The sequence below is a fragment of the Anguilla rostrata genome, chromosome 10 (assembly GCF_018555375.3).
Source record: "Anguilla rostrata isolate EN2019 chromosome 10, ASM1855537v3, whole genome shotgun sequence".
Taxonomy (NCBI): Eukaryota; Metazoa; Chordata; class Actinopteri; order Anguilliformes; family Anguillidae; genus Anguilla; species Anguilla rostrata.
Window position 1 is genome coordinate 25,199,359 of NC_057942.1, and position 13,882 is coordinate 25,213,240.

The window sequence follows — 13,882 nt, forward strand, 5'->3', positions numbered from 1 at the left end:
TGCATGTAAACGTGGTTGTTAACATGCACAACTTTCTCATGCTGTTATCCATCACATTTGACTGTACTATGGCAATTAAACATTTTACACTTGTTCCTGTCAAGTTCCCTCCCTGAAGAATGGCAGCCATTCCAGTTGGATCACAGTGCTCACCTGGATTTCCTCTTCATACATCTTCATACTTAGATCACTTTTTGTACGTGATCGTCTGCCTAGGAACACAAGCGTGGAATGCTGCAGAGTGCCAAAGATGAATAAAGTGAGTTGCAAATCAAAGGAAATAATCCCTTGACCACCCAACTGCCAGAGCATTGATTAGGAATGCTCAACTTTGGTCCTGGACAGCCAATGCATTAACACTTCCAATGCTATGCAAAACACAATTGGGTCATTCACTGTGCATCAGACTGGCTGATGACATATAGGACAGGTGTTTTTGAGAAGGTATGGTTTGATATTTAGAAGAGGCCCATTAGACTCTGGGGTTTACCTCACAATTAAAATTTATATAGGCAGTTTATCTAGTTTCAGTGATGCACAAAAATAAATTTTCAAAATTGTAGAAAAAATGTTCATTTTTTATGATGTTGATTGAATACAGGTTGATTGTACCTACCCCACTTTGCTCCATGCTCAGTAACACCCCCTGCAGAGAGTTGAGATTGGTGCCACCAGGACAGGTCTGTTTGTACAGCTCCAATGTGGCCAAAGCTTCGTCTCGGGATACTTCAGCCTCAAACACTATGCCATTTTCATCTGTGAAATCAGATATTGTCATCCACTTGTCGTAGAAACACCAGTATGTAATATACAAATCCCCCATTCTATATGGTATAATATATTAGTAGGGCCACCTCCCCTTGTATTCTTGCATGGTATTTAAGTCAACTGGCATCTAGAGGTCACTTCTCAAACAATTATCCCATTTGCACCACCTCAATCATCTAAGTTGATAAAGTAATTGATACACATTAAGCACAGATGACAATAGTTGGCGAGGTTCACAAGTGACATTCGCGTAAAATTCAGTTTGATTCCTTACTACCATGGACATGCTGAAGTATTTTTAAATGCTGTACAGGCAGGGGCATGTTAGCTTTTGCTAAAAGCAGTGGGAAATGCTCACATTAAAAAGGAGAGCAGTTATATGTCATATTAGTAATAATAAAATAGTTTGCAGTCAGGGTTGGTTTGTCTGTGCTGTGCATCTGCTGAGCAAGAGCACAATATTCATTTTTAAGTTGTTCAATTTTGTTATAGGTTTCATGGATTCTGATGTTCAATTCAATTCAATTGTATTTGTATAGCGCTTTTTACGGAGAACGGTCACAAAGACGCTTTACAGAGAAGCAAGGCAAGAGGCAGAGCAAAAAGCGCAAACAGAGCAAACACCAGGCCTGAACCCCCAATTAGCAAGCACAAGGTAAAAAAAAAAACTCCCGGTGGAGGCAAAACCCTCAACCTGTGGCAAGATGATGTCATAACGTTCAAGCCCCCCAATCATGTCAATGAGAATTTTGCTATTTTCAGCGATTACCAAGAGCTGTGTTTCCAAACCCTTATTTCTCAATGAGCTCTGTCAGCACAATGGTGTTTGGTGTGATATGTAACTCCATTTCCACAAATCTGGTATACAAACGGACGTACTTCAAATGGTACTTCAACAGCAGAATGCCAACTTCTCCATTTGGTTTTACATGGTTCATAATAAAGCAGACCTTGCTTCTATTATACTCCAATAAAATAGATAAAACATAATTGTCTTTGCCTTCTGTTGTTTTGTCCGTAACCACAAATATGCTGTCTATTGTTTCAATCAGTTCTTGAATATCTCTTCTATGCAAAGGAGTGGTCTGCTGTCGAGCAGACAGAAATGCCTCTATCCCCCACCCCCAATAATTACATGCTTGTTTAAAAATGCACACAATTTGGTATTGTTCACATTTCCCAATGGAATATTTGCACTTAAGAACACATCTGTTAAATCTTGAATGACATTGTCATGGCTCAAGGCAGTCTTTTCCACTGCTGATAGATGATCCTCCCTAAGTGTTGATCTCAGACTTTATTTCATGCTTTTCCTGACGTGCTTTTCATAGTATTTAAACATCCATCCTTGTTCACTGTCCATCCTCTGACTCTCCCCATATTACCTGTAGATGAACTAATCATTTTTATAAATGTCTCAATTAGAAACTCAATTTTATGATTAGTCACTGGACTGTGCGGTTGAAGTGTCTATGGGGACCCCTGTAAGATAATGATTGAAAGGAGGACCCTAGCTTTTAGTCATAGACCACACTTTGTGCACTCATGCACACACACACACACACACACCCTCTGGGTCGCCCACTGGTTCTTTGTTCTTGCGACTGTAGTTCATCCGAAAGACAAAGGCATCCAAAATGAAGGCCACGATGATGGTCATCACAACCTGAGTGGGAAATAATACCAGCTGGCTGTCAGATACCTACACAAACAGAACAAGATTGCTGCTCACAAATAAGGACTCTGGATAGCCTCACCATGGTGACAATGTAGAAGGTCATAAAGTACAGGCGGCTCCAGTGGGTAGTCTGTGATGTAACACCTTCCTGAGGAGGCAACAGGACCAACAGTCAGAAGAATCCTTAACACTTACAGCTTCTGAAAGGACTCAACTTAAACTCTTCTTCACAGCAGAACCAACCAGTAGAGAAGAGAACAAGCAAGAGCAAAAAATTTAGATGAGATTTTGCTCCTGCAACCAAACTATGTGTTAAAAACAGAAACTATGTGTTCTATCTTGATAGACCACTCATAGCTGATAGACCGAGCTGATACACTTTTCTGGACAAAGTCAGAAGAGGAGAGTGACAACATTGATTCTCTATCTCTGTCTCTATCTACTGAACACAGATAAGATTTTTTTCCTCGATATGCAAGTGTTACTGCTCAAAATATTTCGGTAATATGTTGTTTTTGAACTTAAGTGTATTTAAATAGGTTAGTGGTATTTTATAATGAGGATATTTTACACTGTCACGTAAGCCTTTGTTGGTAGCCAAGTCATTAGCTCAGTAGCGTTTGTGTTTCATGCACCGGATATGACGTGAAGCTGGAACATTTCCAAAACGTGGTGGATGGTTTAATATTGTTTTAATGTCGTCCCATCCCCATACAAGAAAACATTATATACAGAAAAACATACGAGAGTCATTGATTACACATTTAGGTACTGTACCACATTGTGTCACAATGTTTTTGCATTATTTTATAATTGATATCAATGTTTCATTTTAAAGCTTCATAAAGGGCACATATGCTTTATACAGACAAAAAGCATTTAATTCATTTTTGGAGAGATTTTCGATATGTCTCTGGACCCCTAGATATTTTAGACCACTGTACTGATGGAAGGCTTGTAATTCCTACTTGAAAATGATGTTAAAATGAGTTTCTTTAGTAAAAACAGTTGATTTATAGATAAATACATGATTGTGTTGTGATTTACAGCAATGCATAATTTATATATTTTGGATAGATTTGGAGTCACTGGGTACATAGGTTTACTTTTTGCTTCATAGATCTTTAGTGTTTCTGCGTATCCACCCTTAGATTTTACACACTTGTGGTCAAGGAGTTTTTGATCCAGGGCATGTACAGTTTAACCTGTTTTATATATCAGATCTCTCAGTATTTCAATGCAAACTAAAAAAGAGCAAATTCATTTCTGATTTCTTGCCTAGACAATTGCATTTGTGACACTATTTCTTCCTAAATTATGAATATAAACTAATCTAAGTTAGTATTGCAAATGGTACAAATGCCTTGCTTCATTTAAGCCATTTTTCTAGTAAGAAGAAAAATAGAAGTCTATGTAATGCTCACATCTGGAGTTATAAAGCTTTAAATAGATTACAGCCTAAATGGGGAAGGATTGGGTAAATTTGTCATGTGCGCGAAATGATTAATATTGAATGCTAGCATGAAGTGCAACACAGATGAGTGCACAGTGCAGCTGGGCTACTTATTTCACCTAGTCAACCTAGGATTGCAACTTAGAACATTTCGTTACACATTTGACATTTAAAATTTTTCCAAGGTTAGAACGATTTTGGATGAAGTTTGATTATCAATCTAAAGTGACAGCCCTAGTGCGGAGTCATTAGCCGTGTTTCCACCCAAAGTACCCAGAACTTTTAGTCCCAGGAACTACTTTTCAAGGAACTAAAAGGTTCCTTCAGTCCATTGTTGTCTGCGTTTCCACCGCGGTCTAAAGACCCACGAAGATTAGGCAAATTAGTCCACTGACGTTTGAAAAAGCGACGTCGTCGTCGGTCCATCTGTCCTATGATTTCTTCTGTAACCCCATACTACCACCGTAGTAGCCTACATTATTTTCTAATAACCGGGACAGCCCGGAGAGGGGTTTATTCCACTTATACAACGAGTTACCAACAATGACTACATATGGTTACTTCAGTATTTATTGATTTTTCTCAACTTAATCACCTGAAATTGAAATATTCTTCCGCGGCCGTTTGGGCATATTTTACCGTTGTCAAGCAAAACTCTCGTTGGTAGTTCGACTTGGACCGTTGTTATGCAACATATAGGATATAACAGGCCAATAGTCAGATTGTAACTGTTTTATATATCCTCTCAAACACATTCATTATGTTTTCATGCAAACATTCACTTTCATGTCTTGACATCCGAGGTGACAGAATGCATTCACATCCCACAAATAACTGGTAACAACAGCAGAAAACATGCACATGTCGTAAACAATTTGCTGTTGAATTGATTATTTTGACTCTCATCGTCAATTCCATATAGGTTAATTGCAAAATGACAAGAATAAATAGAATGAAAACTCGGACTTGCGTGAAAATTTAAATTAAATATTGCAGTGGTACAGCCACCTTTTGCTTTCCTTCAAAGTTACTGCTAGCGGAGCAGCGAAGTGTGCCCTCCAGATGCGAACCATGCACCATAAATTAGTCCATAATCTTCCTGGTCTTTTTGTGGAATTGAAGAATCGCAGAGTAAAATTATGGCAGTCTGAAAAAGCAAAAGGGACGATTACTAGAATTAACCCGTTATTTTACCCTGACAAAAATTGCGAAGGTGATTTCCAGTTTGCTTTAACTGTATCACCAATGTAAATTACGCAGGAATACCGCATACCTCATATAACTGTTTTGAGTCAATTATAACGGGCTAACAAAGAAAATCCGGAAGAAAATATTCAGCAAGGTTTTAAACCGTTTGAATGTGTTGGTAGGTAATATGCTGTCCCATCACAAATGCTTTACATTTTATAAAACGAATACTAAAGCAAGAAAAGAACAGAAGAGCACACGTTATAATCCTCGATCTTAATTTCTCATGTGTTCCAAGACGCTGGCAGGCTATAACCAAAAATAGGCTACTGCGCCCCATAACATACAAGTTTGAATTCAAGTTATTATTATGAAAATAATAAAGTTTGCGACTGCAGATTTTTAAAAAAATGGCGGTTGAAATAAAATACTGCGAGTAGTCGACCAATCAGAAATATTCAGCGCTTGCGCCCCACGCCAAAAGTTCCGGTAGTTTTGGAAAGTTTTTTTGGGGTAAAATAAAGTCCCCGGAACTTAATTTAGACCTTGGTCCCTGCGGTGGAAACGAGGCTATTGTGGAAGAATCTATGGCACCTTAAGCTGACTGCCAAGAGCAGATAATGTTAAATAAGCTTGGGAGAAGATCACTAACACAATTAATGCATGTAACTTGCATGTAGCTATCATTTAAACTAGTCACAAAATGAAAATGAAAAGACTGTTCAAGTTGCATTTACTGTCATTCTTCTCATACAAGTGTAAAAAAAGACAACAGAATACAATACCCCCTGGGACCACAGTGCAGTAGAAGAACAGGCATAACCAATTAAAATACATACAATTATAAATAAACATGGGAATTAAAATTATAAAAAAGACAATGAACAATAAATGCAAAGAGTGCATTTTCCCTGGTTGGGGGATTTATATCATAAAGTCATATAGATATAATGAAATTGGACAGCATATGATCCACAAAAATGGGCTTTTGATTAGGTTATGAACATGTGTGCCTTGCTTAGGAAAGCCCTGAAATGAGCAACTCCCCATATGCAGGGCAGAGAATTGCCTCCTAGAATTAGGTCTGAGCAGGTGGACAGTGCAGGCGCAAATCGCAGACACTGATACCAAAAAATTGCAGTGGGCTGATTCTTCTTCACTAACACACCCCCAACAGTGCTGTGGAGGGGTGGTGTGGTTAGGGCACCAACTGCAGGCGGAGATGGAGTGGTAGCTGGCCTGCTACCACAGCTGTTGACAATTACAGTAATTGGCAACTTTATCTGCTTCTGTCGGCTGCGAGACAGGGGGCTGGAATGAGACGCACACGGGAACTACATATTGTGTTCCCTTCTCCTATCGTGTATGGGTTATTTGTTTGTACCTTTATTTGTATGCACAATAAAGCCCATGTGCGTCTGAAACAGAATTGTGTGGTTTGTGGGGAGAGGAACAACAGAACCGATTACAAGTGCTTCTCTTCCCACTTCGGTGCACCGAGTCACCAAATTACCAAATGGGCTCAGGAGCATCAAAATCCATGACGATAATGCCACTTTCCAAGTGTGACAGCCTTCCACATGCCATGTGCCAGCTTAGAGTATATAAAATGTAGAGACAGTGACGCCAACATAAACCTATGGGGAGCACATCAGGAAGTACAATTTTTTCGCTCAACAGACATGCTCAGTTGTGTCCTTGGTCATGTCCTAAATTACATTACATTACATTACATTACAGGCATTTGGCAGACGCTCTTATCCAGAGTGACGTACAACAAAGTGTATAACCATAACCAGGAACAAGTATGACGAAACCCCTAGAGAGAAGTACCGGTCCAAGTGCAGGGAACAACTGCATAGTTCAACTTGGACCCTGATGGTTAAACTGATTAACACTAACAACGAGAACGGCAACAACGCAATCTATGGAAAAAATACAAGTTAAGACAGTTAATGCACCTAAGTCACCTACGAAACAGCTGCCTAGTTACAACCCTAAGTTTAGTCATTTACAGGGGGGAAGGGAGGGATGAGGAGAGGTGCAGCCTGAAGAGGTGAGTCTTCAGTCGTCGTTTGAAATGGGTCAGTGTCTCAGCTGTTCTGACCTCCACAGGGAGGTCATTCCACCATCGTGGGGCCAGAACAGACAGGAGACGTGTTCTGGAAGTGCAGGTGCGAAGAGGGGGAGGTGCTAGGCGTCCTGAGGTAGCAGAACGGAGGGATCAAGTGTATAGTGAGGTTAGCACAGAAATTGGCTAAAATAAATAATAAATAATTTTTTTTACGTTACAATAAACAATATTGGCTATCTTACCTAACACAAATTAAACATGCTGTATTCCAAAGCAATGCTGCTACCCAATGCTTCCTAAATTCTTTCAGGTAACTTGGCCCTGTGTTCTCTCTTCTTATCTTCGGAACACATTGTGGTCATTCCAACTTTTCAGCGTCACATCGAAGTATCACAAATTGGCCCATGGAAAAACACTTCATTTAAATGAATGTTTTCAACAGCTGATGAACACTTGCACACCAGAAAAGATATGCTTATGGTTGCTTGTCAAGTTCATAAGTGTCAATAACGTATAGTGCTTTGTATGTGTGAGTAACTTGGCATTTTTTATGTTGAAAATGTGTTTTTCTTCAGATGTCATTTCTTTTTGCAATGTGTCTATTATGAGAAAGTGATAACACAAATATATATAAATCAGAAAAGAACAGTATTACCAAAGAAATTACCACAAATTATTTAACTGAGTAGTTAAAAAAAATGTTTTCTGCAGAATGGGAATTTAGGTGAAGTTTGACATGATCACAGACTTTAGTACAAATAAATTACACTGACCTAGAGCGACATGAGGAATATAAAACAGATGGTATTAGTGAGTGACTGTATATACAGGTATTCAAGGAACACGTGAAATTGCATAGAAAAACTGTTGTACAAATGTACTTTTTTCACTTAGACTACTAGTAGTTATAATTATGGATGAGTCATGTTTTTAAATGGAATGTTTTTAATGGGGTGTTGCAGACACAACAGACGTAGGGATTGTTTGTATGTGGGTAGAGAACAGGACAAGGTAACATGAATGTAGAAATGTTGCATTTGCTGATAATAATGTTTTCTACAGTAGCCAAGTAAAGAGGTAGTCAGTAGAAATGCCAAAGTGGTCAGCTGTTGCAACTTTTTAAGAAAATCAATAAATGAGCTATGTTGACAGGAAATTTTCTTGTGTAAAAAGATAAAAGTACATTTTGTGTGTGTACAGTATGTGACATTTTGATTGGCTGGTGTAGATAAATGACTGACTGGTGCAGGTAAATGTCCAATGGGGAGACATTGTTTGTGGGCTTGCAGAATTGTAATGATGTAATCGGGCAGGGGGGAGAGGAGGAGGAGGAGAAAAAGGAAAAGGAGGAGGAGAAGGAGAAGGACAAGAAGAAGAAACAACACAAAATCCCCCAGGTTTGGGGCTTTATTGTGTGGACATGTGAAGTTGTTTGTGAATTCTGTCTGTTGAAATGTGGTCAGAAGGCACAGAAATGAATGTTTTTAAGGTCTGAGAGTCTGTGATAAGTGTGGTTATTTCTGTAGGAAAAGTGGCAAACTCTCAGTGCTGTATAGGTATGGGGCATGCTGCCCCGCCAAGGCGTAACTTCACGGGATGGCATACCTGCCATCCCAATGTTTGCCCCACTATAATCTTTCAAATTATATTCACTCTTAAATCGCCACTGGTCTTGAGTAACATAATGAAATCCAAACAAAAATTCCCTGGGGATGTCAAGAGCCTGTTTGTTTGCAACATCTCAGCGTCATTTGAGAACGCTCAAGGGACGTCTCTGGGATGTCATTTTGTTACCTGCCATTGGCAGTAGTCAAAAGCCACATGCTTTAGATTACGGAGTAGTTGTATAACTTGCATAACTGTGGATTTGGCAAATGATACATGCTTTGTGGTTATTGTAAAATATATAATGGTCAGTCACCCGCTAGCTAGCTACTTATGAAATTATTCATTATATGCTTTCCTTTTTTAAATGGTAAATGTCTTTTTTATCTTCCTAGAATATTGCAGTTGCAACTGTATTCACTGCTAATGTACCGCAATTTCAGAGTTTGTAAGTAATTAAACATCACATGTCTTGCATTGAACTAGCTAACAGGGGAAGTGACTTGGTAAAGATGAGCACCCCTAGGTGAAGATGAGCAAAAAATACTATGAAAAAAATGTCTTAGTTGTTTATTAGCTTAATCTTACATTCAAAATATGAGAATAATATAACCTTCAACTGAGTTAAAATTCTTTCTAAGAAAATAAACATCATGTTCTCAAAAACATGTCACAACTATTGGCACTCCTAGAAATTCTTAGGAACAAAATCTAAATATATTTCCATTCATATTTTACTTTTTTAAGCACACTTGAATCTTTAAGAACTCTTAAGTGGTCGTCCATGACTTCCTGTTTCACTGGGGTCTAAATATGAGGTGACATGTCGGTCAAACACTCTTACACGAATGAGCAGAGAATCCAGAAATTAAATGAGACAAAAAGTTCTTGACATTCAGAAATCAGAAAATGGTTGTAAAAATGGTTAAATGTCTGAAAATATCTCCACTATTAGGGCAATAATTAAGTTTCAAACAACTGGAGCAGTGATTAACCTGCCTTGAAGAGGATACAAGTGTATTTTACCCCCACACACAATGAGCAGTTTATAAGAGGTAAAATCTTATATGGTCACGGCTAGAGAATTGCAGAAGTTCCATGCATCTTGTAGTCACCAAGTCTCAAAGACTACAATTAGATGCCACCTCCATGCCAACAAGCTATTTGGAAAAATTGCCTTTGCTGTCATCAAACCACAAATGTAAGCGTCTGGAGTTTGATAAACGTCACTGGAAGTTTGACTGGAACAGGATTCTGTGGTCAGATTAGTCAAAAATAGAGCTTTTTGGCAACAAACACCAGAGGCATGGTCTTGCAGAATAGAATCTAATCCAAACTGTTGGTGGTGTATCTGTGATGTTGTGGGGTCGTTAAGCCCCGGGGAACCTTGTTAGGATACATGACAACAAGGACTCCATCAAATATCAAATATATAAAAATCTGAAAAAAATCTGAAATCTGAAAAATCTAAACTGATTTGTAGTTGTATTTCCAGCAAGACAATGATCCAATGATACTGAAATACTCACAACTGACCACAGCTTTTCAATGGACCTAAACCCCATTGAAAACCTGTGGGGTGAGTCCACAAGGAAATACCAAACATTCTGAATGATCTGGAGAGATTTTGTATAGAGGAATGGTCTCTCATTCCTTCATATGTATCCTTCCACCTCATCAAGTATGAAGAAATCAGACCCGGGTCTGCTCCACCTATACCCCGGCTTATATATTGATGAACTTGATGGCAATGTAAATAACGGGAACGTTAAGGCCAGTTAAGATCAATGATTCGCAACGAGACAAAACGGTTTTAGAATGTTGCAGAGAAAATTGCAGCGGTGTGAACTGGTTAGTTGCAGAGCCTCTGAAGCCGTTGTCTAGGGTCTCAAAAGACCCACCTTGTCATATTGCCAAGTGCAGTTTTAGAACGTTTACAATCAGACGTCTTGGAATTTTGCAAGTTGCATCCAGTCTCGTTGTGAATCATTGATCTGAACTGGCCTTTAGTTAGCTGCATTGCAACGCTGCAACAAGGTAGCATTGCATTCGAGAGACGGTTTGCGAGGTCGGTACCGGTCGGTAGCATTAGCTAATGTTTTTTCTAATTGTTAGCTGACATTAGATTGTGTTAATTACATTAGCTAGCTAGCTAACTAAAGTGTCTGTGGCGACATCCCCGGGAAAAAATCACAAGCGGCGCATAGTTAGTGACGCGTTTTCCATCACCCATCAGTGGTTGGTCCGCCTGAGAGGGTAGGCGGAACTAACGCAACAGGCTCGCTCTTCAACTCACTTGTGTGAGTACTGTTTTTTCCAGTGTCTGCATGCGTTACAATAACAGAGAAAGGGGGGGTGGGGGGAGTTATGGAACCCTAAAAAGTTTTTGTGTAACATGAGAGATCATATTATTTGTTGATGTTGATTTCGTATTACATTTAATGGCAATGTAACTTTACTAAATTACATAGCTATTTGCACAGCTAACGCTAGCTACCGGACCATGTCAAGAAAGACAACATTAGTTTAGACAACGTTGCGCACAGTATACATCTCTCATATCAGGTAACGTTGCGTTAGCTAGCTAGCTAATGTAATTAACACAATCTAATGTCAGCTAACAATTAGAAAAAACGCTAGCTAACGCTACCGACCGGTACCGACCTCGCAAACCGTCTCTCGAATGCAATGCTACCTTGTTGCAATGTTGCAGTGTAGCTAACTAAAGGCCAGTTCAGATCAATGATTCGCAACGAGACTGGATGCAACATCTTGTCCAAGATGTCTGATTGTAAACGTTCTAAAACTGCACTTGGCGATTTGACAAGGTCAGTCTTTTAAAACCTCAGGGCAGGCAACGGCTCTGCTACTAGCCAGTTCACACCGCTGCAATTTTCTCTGCAACATTCTAAAACCATTTTGCCTCGTTGCGAATCATTGATCTGAACTGGCCTTAACGTTCCCGTTATTTACATTGCCATCGAGTTCATCAATATATTATAATGATCGGAATAAAGCCGGGGTATGTGGAGCAGAGCCGGGTCTGATTTCTGAAGACGTCACGCAGGAGAAAACTAAATAAAAGAATACGCCAGTATGGATTAGCATTGTTATTATTTTATTACGCTTCCTCATATGTTCCTTCAGCCTTGATGCCCTTTTTGATGAAATCTCCTTTGTTTTTGTTTTATTCTTCTTGTTCTGATTGCTAATTTAACACCCAGCTCAGCTTTATTCTCGAACAGTTTAGCTAGCAAAACCAGAAACAAGGCAGTTGTTTCAAAAATACCACACAACAATCATTCACGAAAAAGACTGCTTATTGTGCACGAGATACATAATTGCACGAGCCACAGCGAATCCTTCTCCGCAGTGTAAAGATGTTCATACCGGGCAAAAGGTGGATAAAGAACGTTTGCAGAAATTGATCATCACTAATTCTACCCTAGGTTTGCTACGGCATTTTAACCCGGCTCGGCATGTAAAGACATCTTAAGATAGCCTAATGTTAGACAATGAATGAGTATGTACATAACCTTACTTTTATAACAACCGTTTTTTATTCAGTAAATAGTAAGTGTTATAGTTGGCGTGCCAACTGACTGACGTCACACAGGCGACACTGGTTGGATCCAGTTGGATCTATGGGAAGTGAGGTCCAAAAACACACCTGCAATTACCGCTTCTCGCCATTGGTACCGCCAAAGAGAACGAAACGGAAATCTTCGAGATTGTAACTTTAAGTTACTCTGCCTCAAGGGCAATACTTAATTTTTTTTCTTGTTGTTTGTGCATGATGATTTTTGAAAGAAGTTAATTTCAGAAATTGCCTTAATTTGTTTGTTTCACAGCTGCACTGGGATAACTGTGCTTCATATACAGCAGGGCCCCTGATGATTGCTGGCGTTACCTAATAGCAATGCATGCCCCATGTCTCTCCGCTTTGAAACGTTAATCCCTGTGAAATCATTTTTGCCTGCAAACTATCCAAAATGTAACTGTGTAAATGTGATGGCAATCACGCGAAAACACTAAGCTTGTCAGTTTTTGGTTCGTTTTCTGGTCTCGGAGCTATTGCTTTCACACTGGTCAGACCCATCAATAGCAACCTTGCCAAGACCACCTCCTCAAAATGGACAGTAATTATCAGTTAATAGGGAAATTCCCTCTTTCATATTTGTCAAAATGACCTGTGACAAGAAGGTAAACGAATACATTTCTGAAACAAGCTTACTAAATGTGACGAGCCTGAAAACGCTACAAAATTAGGAAGCACCAGAATTTAGGAAATGAACAGGGAACAAAAACCATTATACTACTTACCATTGTGATATACCAGTTATTGACAACCGTCAGCTCAAACAACGTAACTGAAATAAAAGAGATTGGGATTCTTATAAAGAAATACAGATGGCTTTCAGAAAGTCTAAAATGAATGAGAAATCAACCTAAATATTGATTGGAATCAAAGTACAAGAACTTACAGAATCTGAAGCACTATAATAATGCTAAGAAAGCTTGGTTAACAGTTTATGCCTGTGTTTATAACTGCATTCATAGTTTAAAAAAATGCTTGAATTAGACAGAAATAAATAGTGCATCAGATATTTTCTTAAGCTCTATATGTGATTTTGAGAGAGTTTTACCAAAACTACTAAGGATGTTGTTGAAGTTGTTGAGATAGTAGTAGCCCTCATCCAAAAAGGTGCGGTTGCCCACGGTGATGTTGATCTGTCTGTAGGAATCGGCCACTGTGCTGGTGCTAGAGTAGGTTAAGAATAAACTAGGATGGACCACATAAATAGATACATCCATAAATTTGAAACAGAGACAATAACTTACATTTACACGCTTTGTAAAAAATGTCCCCACAAACTGATCCAGGGACATCTAAACCCTTTCTAATCAATAATTTCACAATAAATAAAAAAGATAAACTGAGTCAGTCAGTGTTTAGGATAAGCTCATTAAGTTCTTCATGCAAATTATGAACATCAAAAACATCACTGTATGAAAAATGTGAGTAATAATTAGGAAGTTTGAATAATTAAGAAGTTTAAATACAGTGCTAAATACTATCTAGCCTGTAGGTAATCAGAGCACTAGGTACAATTTA

At 38.8% G+C, this 13,882-nt stretch overlaps 1 protein-coding gene across 7 annotated transcripts in view; it reads right to left on the bottom strand.

Moving 5' to 3' along the window:
* The window catches only part of LOC135233784 (two pore channel protein 1-like), a 134,712-nt gene that overhangs the window by 8,911 nt on the left and 111,919 nt on the right, over positions 1–13,882 (bottom strand). For 6 of the 7 annotated variants that reach the window (XR_010323936.1, XM_064297665.1, XM_064297664.1 and 3 more), the window contains exons 22-27: positions 13,413–13,549; positions 13,090–13,136; positions 2,526–2,594; positions 2,338–2,434; positions 617–756; positions 154–234 (exon numbers count right to left, since the gene is read on the bottom strand). Coding sequence is in view for 6 of the 7 variants with exons in the window: in XM_064297665.1 (XP_064153735.1) it covers positions 154–234; positions 617–756; positions 2,338–2,434; positions 2,526–2,594; positions 13,090–13,136; positions 13,413–13,549 (571 nt within the window). In the remaining variant the exon portion in view is untranslated. The remainder of the gene's footprint in view (positions 1–153; positions 235–616; positions 757–2,337; positions 2,435–2,525; positions 2,595–13,089; positions 13,137–13,412; positions 13,550–13,882) is intronic. The other variant, XM_064297663.1, reaches the window with a different exon arrangement.